Source organism: Micropterus salmoides, unplaced genomic scaffold (assembly GCF_014851395.1).
Source record: "Micropterus salmoides isolate LMB-PRFRI ecotype aquatic unplaced genomic scaffold, ASM1485139v1 Ms_hic_scaffold_21, whole genome shotgun sequence".
Lineage (NCBI taxonomy): Eukaryota > Metazoa > Chordata > Actinopteri > Centrarchiformes > Centrarchidae > Micropterus > Micropterus salmoides.
The window spans coordinates 7143973-7154254 of NW_024041262.1; the positions used below are offsets into that span (position 1 = coordinate 7143973).

Below are 10282 nucleotides of genomic sequence, written 5' to 3' on the forward strand. Positions count from 1 at the left end.
CCTACATCCTGTTATTATAATTACTGAGCGGACAACTCGAAGACTGAAATGCCAATTTTGTTGTTAAAGGAGCTTAATCAGCCAATTCATGCTACAAACATCCCACTGGGTGATGTAACAGCTCATCACCTTTTTTTTTTTCTTTTACTGAAAATACAAAATGTTTGCACGTATAAAAATTCACAATGCTCAAGAATTGTACTAAAGTCCCTCTCAAGGGCACTTCTTCAGTCATTTTGTTTGATTAGAAAAGTTCCACTTCATTCATGTGAATTAATTAATGCTTGATTTGGGATATTTTACTAAAGATAGAAGCCAGTTTTCTCTGTGCTATATTATCTTTATTTGATTAACCTTTTTCCTGTTTGGATCCAGGTGTCACATACAGTGCATATCTAGACTGTATTAAGGAGGTTTGTGAATTTTTGATCATGTTATATTCTGTGAGATAGCTGCAAAATTTGGATATCTGCATCAGTTTTACAGCAATGAGACATGTCTTTCCGGATTTTTGTTTCTGAGAATACTGATCATTGTGACTGAAACTGTACAGATGCTTATTTCTGCAGAGGTTGCACAATGCAACATTTCAATCTTGGCACCAGTCTCTATGTGTGACATCTCTGCATGGAGATAGGAGTCCAGTGAACAGCAGGTATTTGTGGGTTGAGTAGTACAGACAGTACGAGTATAGAAAGAACTTCAGACAGAAGAAATGAGAAGCCTAGCAAAATACATTTTAGTTTATGTTTTTATTGTATTTTAAAGATTTTGTTTGACTTCTTTGCAAAAATTGACATTGACAATAAATATGCATTCACAATTAAAAAAAAAAAATCAGATTACAATAAAACATTCAAGTGTACTATAAAATTTATGATACGATGTAAACAACATTTCCCCCCTTCCAACATTGCACCTCCTGAGCCAAGAGTCTTTTCTCTCCCCTCTGACATCTGTAAAAGGCATGACGTCAAAAAAACACATTTTACGCATCAATGCGCGAGTCTCACAAGGTATGAAGCCACGTCACACATTGGGCTCGGATTGACAGAACAAGCTAACATTCTCACATGTCGCATGGGCAATGTTTATTTTTTGGCAGTTTTAGCTGACTCGCGTGTCCATTCAGTGTCCGTGGAAACGGCGCTATAGCCTATGCCAGAGCGCGCGGCGTGTCCACTCCCGTGTCAGTTTGAGCGCAGCCGGCAGTACAGGTCGCCTCTCAAGCTGACGCACCAGGTTCCGTCTTCTTTCAAAGATCTGTGCTGTGTTTGTGTCTCGCAGTCTGATTAACTGATCACACACCTCTCTTTGTCTTTGCCCTGGCTGCCTCCTATGGCCTTCTCCTTAATGTACATGAGGTCGCTGTGCACGCTGGGTCTCCGGGCGCACGGAGTGACCATGCCATACGCTTCCCCAATGTCCTTCATCTTCTTGCTTTTCAGTGACTTCCTGTGAAGCATGTCGCAGTACTGCACGGAGACTTTCCTATGAAGGTCGGGGCTCATTTCGTGAGGTAGTTTGGCCAAGGTAAACAGGGTCTGAAACATCTGATCCACGTTCTCGTTGCGCTTGGCGGAGATCTCGAAGTACGCGCACTTCTCGTCCCCGGCCACCAGTTGCTCGATCTCCTCCTGCTGCACCTCCCGGTGAAACCCTCGGTCGCCCTTGTTCCCGCAGATGACCAGAGGCACGTCGATGTTCTCTTTGATTTTGTTTTTCAGGCACGACTTGGTCTCGAAGATCTGCCGCTTGAGCCGCTGCACCTCCTGGAAGGAGTCTCGGTTGTCAAGGCTGAAGACGAGGATAAACACGTCACCTGGAGGGAGAGAAGGATGCTTTTGTTAACTTCGGCTTGCTTTCGATGTATGCAAACTAAATAGAGATGAAACATGTGCGTTTCCTAACCCTACAGTATAACACGCAATGCACTCTGCATCCATGCGCTTTTAAGGTGCACAGTGATCTCATGTTTGCAGCATTCAAAAAGCACCTTTGCACCAGCGTTCTAATTCTCTATAACTTCTTGTAACAACAGAAAGACACATATGTAGATAGGTACCTGTCAGAATGGATAGTCTCCTCATGGCGGGGAAAGGGTGGTTCCCTGATGTATCCAGTATGTCTAGCTGGTAAACGTCTCCCTTGATGCTGTACAGTTTCCTGTGAAAGTCCTCGATGGTCGGCGTGTACTGCTCGTCGAACCTCCCGTTCAGGAACCGGGACACGATGGCCGTTTTCCCAACTTTGGTGGATCCCAAAATCACCATCCTGTAGCAGTTCTTTGCTGGGATGTCAAAATCGCTCTCGGAGGGCGACATTTTTTTAATCATGGTTAGACCCGGGTTCGTGGGACTGCGTGTGCGTAAAAGGCGGATGAGCAGCCTTTCAGTCAGTGGAGATGCTGTTGTTTGCTCTGCTGTGCGTTTCTGTCTTTAAACCGGACTGGAGCCGTGTATTTAAGCGCACTGAGTACCCCTCCTCCCATCGACGTCACAGCTCAGTTAGTAGGAACTCGGCTCTTCGGTGTGCACAGGGAGAGCGGACAGGACTCTCAGTGGTGCGTCAGCCTGTCAGACGGGAGCGCTGGGAAACAGCGAGAAATTATACAGAAAGAAACTGTACATTCTGTAACATTATAGGCGATGGCAAATTGCAACAGACGCTGTGCATAACAGCAGAACAATAACTTCCACTGAACATTCTTACCAAGTTAATATTTAATGCTTCTTCCGGCATTTAGTAAGCATTTGGTACACTCTGCTGAAATCTGGCTGAACCTTGGACATTTCACCAAAATGTCAAACCTTGACAGCGGATGTGAGTTTCTTCTAGACCGAGCAAATATGTTGCCAAACAGTTTTACTCATTATCCTCTCTCATCCCAAATCATTATGTGGCCTTAAAAGTGCGGTTACTTTTACTTTATAGTGAACAACAAGTTTTCAGTTCTCATGCTTGCAAAAGCAAAAGCAAAGCAAGCAAATAGTACAGCCTACTACTGAACACATCTTTGCATTTCAAGATGGGGCTACAGTTGTTTGGGTGAGTTCGAAGTGGTACGCTAATGAAATTATTCATTCCTATCCTCAGTGACCGCTGCAGCTACTTGTTCATGTCACCGGGCAGAAGGAGCAGCTGTTGGTAGAACGGCCGAGGATTGAGATGCTGCAGTTATCAAAGTGGCCAAAAGGGGGCGCTCATGGCACAACTGTATTTTTCCAGATGAATGGCATTACTTACCTGAGGTAAAACAACAACAACAACAACAAAACAACTAATAACAGAGTAGTTGTGTGTGTGTTTGTCAGTATATAAGCAGTCTCCATCTGTTTGCATAGTGGACGGACCTCCAGAGGTTTTTATCACAGCTGACAATGCAAAAACACTTTGCTACAGCCATTTGTCTGTCATGAACAATACCAGTTATCACAAAAGATGTTTATGGAGGTTGGGAACAAAGCTTACCTCCCCCCAGTAGCGCTTCATAAAACTGAATGGTTTGTAGAGACAAAAGGGCAGGAATCAGTTACTGGGGTAAAGTGATATTTTTCTGCTTTAATGTGGCTCATTCAGCAGGTGTGAAGAATGACTTACTAACTTGGTGGCACCAGGTGAGAACTCTGATGCAGCTTAATAAAAGTGGCAATGTAACCTAAATCAAGGTTTATGGATACAATGACATTATATTCCATTCAACTTGATAGGAGCGGTAAGATATAATCAAAAACTGGAAGCGCATCCCTTTTAAACATGGCACAACCTGATCCACAGACAGGACAGTTTATTTGTCAATATTAATAATTGTCATCTATCAGTTTTATTCATCTGGGTCATGGTGGTCCTCGACTAAGTTTTAAGTGCAGTCTCATGAAAATTATTCCAATATGTTCCAGGCAGTGCGGTATATTTGGGAGAAGAAAGCACAGTTATTGGATCAGTACTCAATATCAGCAGATGCCAGTTGAAATATTAAAAACCAATATCAAAGGAGGAAAAGTTGCATCAGTGCAACCGTGGCCTGACACTAAAATTCTGATATTATTTCTTCTTATCTGGTATGGATGACAGCAAAGTCAGTTAAAACAGGAAGCTGAAACAAGCCAATTTCTTGCTAAGCTACATAGATCAAATTCCCATTATTTTTCACTGCTCTAGCTTTTCTTAAAAATTGCCATGCCTTTGATTAGTGCTTGGCTAAGAACTGGGGGCCCTGATAAAACCTGAATTTCCAAAGTGATCCTCTGAGAGAACACTGACAGAAATCCAGGCTTTTATAGCAGACTTGCAAAAGAATAACTTAAATTAACAGTAATAAACAGTTTCATGTTGTGAACGACAGAGAATGCATAAGCATTAACCTTTCTTCTGTCAGAATCAAACTGGAATTACAAATACAGATAAATGCCTTTTATGATCTCTCCCTGCAGAACCTTCAACACAAACACAAAAATTATTCCTGCAAAGATTCCAAACTGAGCCTCAAGCAACTAAACACTTTAACTGGAGAAATGTTTTTTACTCCTGTTCCCACCCACCCCCCCAAAAAAACTCCCCAGTTATGTATGACTGCCCCCTGAGCCTTTTAAACTCTAAGATAATCAGTAAGCGTATTGTCCGTGTCAGTTATGTATCAGATTAACAAACCCAATAGTGTGCGTCACAGAGTCAGTGGACGACTGCTCGGCCCGTTCAAAGATGTAATTTTTTTTTCTTCTTGAGGCGTCTTTGCTAAGATAAAAAAACATCTGAAAGAAAAAAAGCTACACTCCCCTCTGTGTCCCATGACCTGGCTACTTTTGCGAATATGTTGTTTTTATGAGTCGTGACCCAGTCGATGAGTTGTGTGGATGTCCTGGGGGCAGCTACAGAGCAAAAGGAATAATGTATTCTTGTGTGGGTGTGAGAGAGAATAGGCAGTTTCACCAGTGATTTAGAGAACCCCTCCATAAATAGACAGAGAAAAGGCATGCACACTTCATAAAAATATGATAAACCAAAATGGCTGAGGTGCATATTAATCAACATCAAATAACAACAACAAATCAGAAAAATCGCCGATGTATCAACTGGAAAATCATCCAAACACGATTCAGATTTAGCTCATCTTCCTTCCATCCACCTGAGCAGCAAAAAAATAAAAAATAAAATATTGATTAAAGAAGGCCTGCAAGTGTATCTTTCCCCCCATATCTGGTAGATAATAATGACACTGTGGTACGACGGTGGAACAGGAAAGGCAGAGGGGAGTGGAAAAACAAATGGTGCCGGCAAATGGGAGCAAATACGACTTCTGCCAGGCAGCTCATAAAAGACAGAGAGATACAGATCGGGCATGGAAGTGGTGTGAAGTATTGAAAAAAATATGTCCTGCCTGCTGCATGACTGGACTGCAAACATGCAACATCCACATGCAAAATGCACCTTCAAACCTTTATTCAATCGGTTCAAGGTCACAGTTGTCCACTTCTACAGGTGGTCATAGTCACATCGGGACACATTACGACAAAGTACCGGTCTAATGTGTCTCCAGTTCACATGTAGAATCCACTTTTATGGAAATACACGTTGGTATGCAGATCAAACCAGAATGCAAACGTATAAATTTTGTCTGTAATTGTGTTACTGTAATTTTTACTTACATTTCCAATCTGTAGGGGGTGGCAGGTATTTTTTTTTGTCTTAAAGCAAAAGACTCATGCCAGCCAGATAACTGTTCACAATTTCAGCCAGTATTCTGTATAATGCAGGATTTCTGACTTTATTACTTCTGTATTTGCAGCTGGTGTTTTCGGAACACTACAGATATTGTTTGTCAGGGATGTGAGAGCACCTAACCCGCAGGAATTCCACAGAAAAGCCAATGAGCGATTCGGAGAAGACAACTTAATTCTTTTACTCAGGCAGTTTAAAGGACAGATGGAACTTGATGAATCAAAGAGCCCAGCATTACTGAGTGTAATTCTGTTGCAGGGAACGTCATTGATTTTCATGAGGCAGACTTTTCAGTTTGAGTAGAGGAATAGCTCAAGGCAGCTGCTTCATGGCGACTCTGACCTACCATCGCTATAATGACTTATGGATATGTTTATAACATGATAAAATTCTTCCATAAGACATTATAAATATTGTTATAATCACTTATAAACATGCATTTGCAAAGTTCATAAGTCATTATGACCTTTTGATTTAATGATTTATAACTAATAGTAATACCAGTTTATACCACTGTGCTAAACTGCAAAATGTTCAAAATTCATACAGATTGTTCATAAAGTGAAGAAACATAAATAAAAGTTTTTTTTCCTGATCAAAATCTGTGTCACTTCACTTAAAGCAAACAAATATGTGTTATAAGTTCTTATAATTAGTTCATGTGGTATTATGTCCACTTGTAAAATATTATACAGGGATAGACATTTTAACACTTTACTTAAAACAAACAAAGACAGGATACATAATATTAAACATTATTATCCCATTTTATATCACTAATTCTAAGCTGTGACTAAAGTGTATATATAACGAGGCCGAATCGATGGTTATAATGTGGGCTACTATGGAACATGGTCAGAGATTTCTTGGTGCACAGTGGTATATTAGTTATAAAACATTAAATCAAAAGGTCATAATGACTTATGAACTTTGCTATAGCACCTAATGCATGTTTGTAAGTGATTATAACAACTGTTATAATGTCTTATGGAAGCAATATATCATGTTATAAATATATGCGTAAGTCATTATAGCAATGACCTTCATAGAAAGTGTTACCAAAATGCTAAGCTAAGCTAAATGTAGCCTTTTGTCGTAGCATGGATGTGGATGCTATTTGTAAGCAATCCAATTCATTTTTGCTGTATTTTTAACATTCTGTAAGTAAAGCATTGTAACTTTGCATTTACAAAAAGAATGGAAAGAAGAGAACAAAGGACTCAGTAAAGCAGCTTAACTTAACACCGGTGTTTGATTTTCTCTGAATCCTGTTGTTAGCTAGTATCTGTCAGTTTGTGCGTAGATGTTAGACGCCTCAGGGACAGAATGTGGCGTGGCACCCGATGTGGCATCTCTTGTTACAGCATGTCCGTTTACCTAAAAACCACTACGTTTTTTAATTTTCTGTTTGTTTGAGGATTAACAAATGAGATACAATATGTTAATTAGTAAGCTTTAGTGGTGCCGGTAGGTGGAGTTAAACTTTGGACAACTAGCTGATTCCCCCTGATTTCAGTCTTTACGCCAAGCTAAGTTAATCCCCTTGTGGAACTACATCCATACTTAACGCCAGTATAATTAATGGATAAACAGTAAAATGATTCCTCTTGCAACAAGGAGCTAGGCAAGCTCCACTACTACCATAGAGTCAGCCCATAAAAATTAATATGCGTAGCTTTAACTCTGTCCAGTCTAACTCCCCCAAGACCCTTTTCCGGGTGATGTTCTTATCTTTGTTTATGTTTCAGTGTTGTCTAAACACAAAAAAACCCATACACAACCATATAAAAACATGGGGAACCGCAACTGCTAAGCCTTCAGGCTCTCCTCTTTTGTGTTTCTCTCTCATAGATCACTGCATGCTGCATTGAAGTGTATACACTTGAATATCCATGTACGTTTTCGAGTGGATAGGGTAGCGACTTGAGGCTCGTCAAGTATTCTCACCCAATGCTGAAGACGTAGCAGTTTCACACCACTATTCATCCCATTGTCTCTGAAATCAATCAGGTAGTCAAAGTGTGTTTCAGGCTGTCTGTGATGCTCCCGTTTCTGACGCAAGTAACTGCTGGAAGAGAGGAGCGTTAGAGACCACTTGCTGGAATTGCTGTTCCTCTTGCTCCCTCACAGGCTTCGCTTTGACATGATCAGTGCAGAAACAACAGACAAATAGTAGACTTTCAACGTGTCACATTCACATTCAGGCATAAGAAAACATTCAATGTCTTTAAAATGTAGAGAACTCTGTAAAATGCCTATAATATTGCCAAGCAAGTGGGATGTTGTGATGTTATTATTTTCATACATATATACTATACTATATGCCAAGAGTGACACTCTTAATGAAATAGATGCAGGATGAGTAGGGAAAACTCTGAAAACTGTAATTTACAGTATGGTATAGTTGATATTTCTCACCAAAGTATGCATTTTCATCATTTCATTCCTTTGTTGGTATTCTGTTTGGCTTTATATTGTTTGTGCTGATTTGTGCTGAAAAAAACAGAAATTGCTGGGTAAGGTCTACTGTAGCACTGACAAGTTTTTTTGTAACTGGAAAATGTGTTCATGTGAAAATAAACAGTACCGACCATGAACTAAGTTTAGAAAGACAAGCTAGCAGAGCTTACAACTTGACCGCATACTGAGAACCTAAAATGAATGTCGGGGCAAATTGAATTGAATTAAAAATCAAATGGCAGACTTTTTCTTTGGTTAAGTACTTAGTTGCTAATAAGGACTGAGTGAGGGATGAATCAGGAACAACGTGATAATTAACTAATCAATCATAAGTAGTTAGTGAATAACTCGAAAAGGAGGACTACATAGTAGATAATGATGATTTACTGAAGGACTGACTGGGAGATACTATATTAATGAGTCATTACGTAGGCTAATGATTACTGTAAAGATCTGAATCGACATACTGACCAAACCTGAAACAGCTGCTGAGCGGCACAAAACTATTAAGCACTCATTATGTAATTATTGTTGACTCTTTTAGAGTATAAGTCTGACCTTAAACGAGTTCAGGTAGTTAAGACACTTTTAGCAAATCTCACCCACTTTTTTTGCAAAACTCTAAATACATTCTCACTCAACACATTTTGCACTGTGATGCACTTGTGTTGAAAAATGGTAAATACATGCAGCAACACAACTACAACACAGCTGTCATCTTTTACACACGACACATAATTCTGCACATTTGTTTCCAGGCCAGCGTAGTGGCAATGGCACACTTTGACCAAGCTATAAGTAAGTGACGGGTTCTCTACTGTCATTCAACCTTGGTGCCATATGAACATTTTCTTACTTTTCTGGGTGGTCTGTGTTATTTTGTGTTTGAGTGTGAGCAGCAAGATCACCAGCCGGCAGTGCATCCTGTCTATGGGACACTGGTAGCTTTCACTGTGGTGTCCCATTAAGCAAGTGGTTCAACATCAACCAGCAACCGGTGATTCATGAATGTTTACCTTCAACCGTAAATCCCTTATCTCAATCCAATCAAGGAAATTTTCTCTGCCTAGTGGTGGAAGATCTATGACTGAAATTCATTTATTGTACTATGGAAAATCTCTTACAGGCAATGGAATTGGCCTGTGGTGAGATAGGTGCGGAGTGTTGTTGCAGTAAGGCTACATCCAGCACACTGGAGGGTTTTCCTCTTTTGCTTGGCAAGGGACAAGGTTGCATGTGATGTGGATGAAGTCTTCTGGCCGGATCCAGCAAAAAGACAGGATGCTGATGCAGAATGAATCTCTCATTGACTTTGATTTTGTGGCTGCACAACATTTTTGCACAACATAGGCTTTTAATTTAGAGTTTTCTTTCTTTGGGCTTACAGTACTGTATTTTAAGTGCTGAATATACAGATTCAATACTGTATTACTTGCATTTACTTGTCCTTACAGTATACTATATATTTACTGTACTAATTACTATTTGATTTGGTTTTGATTACTATACTTTTTTAAATTGGAAAATTTGTTTCCTATATGCAAAAAAAAAAATCTGTAATTACATGCCCTGGGCACTGTGTTTTAAATTTTTAGATGTAGTGTCTAAAGAATGCTCTCTAGTGTTTTCCCTATTGACTGGCTGGGTTTATGTTTTGAAAGCATTGTTTGATTTTGAGCACAGACCACACGTTTTTGAGGTGATTGTTTGATTTTGCCAGAAGTTTTGTGAATGTAGTTTAAAGATTGGGTTTTGTGTGTAAAGTTTTGAGAAAACAGATGAAGGTTTCAAGAAATGTGTCTTGGCAATTCATTAATTGTCAGGTTGTTTCTGATTTGTACCTGAGAAACTACACCCAATTTTGTGTACTGCATTATAAAGCGTTAGTTACTCAAACCAATCAAATTAATAATTTATCACAGGAGCTGCATTAGTACTCCTTGCTGCGATCATAAAAAAAAGTGGCACTTTTCCTAATTTTCCTGACTCATGCAAAGAAAGCTTAATTATGTGACATCTGCCTGTAGGAGGCAGATGTACTGAAGTGCTGCCTTAAGTGCATCCATTAGCAGGCGTGATTTCTTGAGACACAAAGAGAGGCCAG

General features: G+C 39.9%; 1 protein-coding gene across 2 annotated transcripts; it reads right to left on the reverse strand.

Annotated features, from left to right (window-relative positions):
• Positions 1 to 732: 732 nt before the first annotated feature.
• Positions 733 to 2440, reverse strand: rasd1 (RAS, dexamethasone-induced 1). Of its 2 annotated transcripts, none has more exons than XM_038736416.1 (2): positions 2066 to 2440; positions 733 to 1822 (listed from the first exon to the last, which is right to left on the reverse strand). In XM_038736416.1, exons 1-2 carry the CDS (start codon positions 2334 to 2336, stop codon positions 1293 to 1295), a joined length of 801 nt encoding a protein of 266 aa, XP_038592344.1. In that variant the 5' UTR covers positions 2337 to 2440; the 3' UTR covers positions 733 to 1292. The 2 variants fall into 2 exon arrangements, with proteins under 2 accessions (XP_038592344.1, XP_038592345.1); XM_038736417.1 differs by having other exon boundaries at positions 1346 to 1748.
• Positions 2441 to 10282: the final 7842 nt, after the last annotated feature.

Bases quoted from the DNA above. Each gene is read 5' to 3' on its own strand.
- rasd1 (XM_038736416.1), bottom strand. From the start codon at position 2,336: ATGATTAAAAAAATGTCGCCCTCCGAGAGCGATTTTGACATCCCAGCA. The intron at 1,823-2,065 runs GTACCTATCTAC...CTCTCCCTCCAG, and splicing joins GAGACTATCCATTCTGACAG to GTGACGTGTTTATCCTCGTC.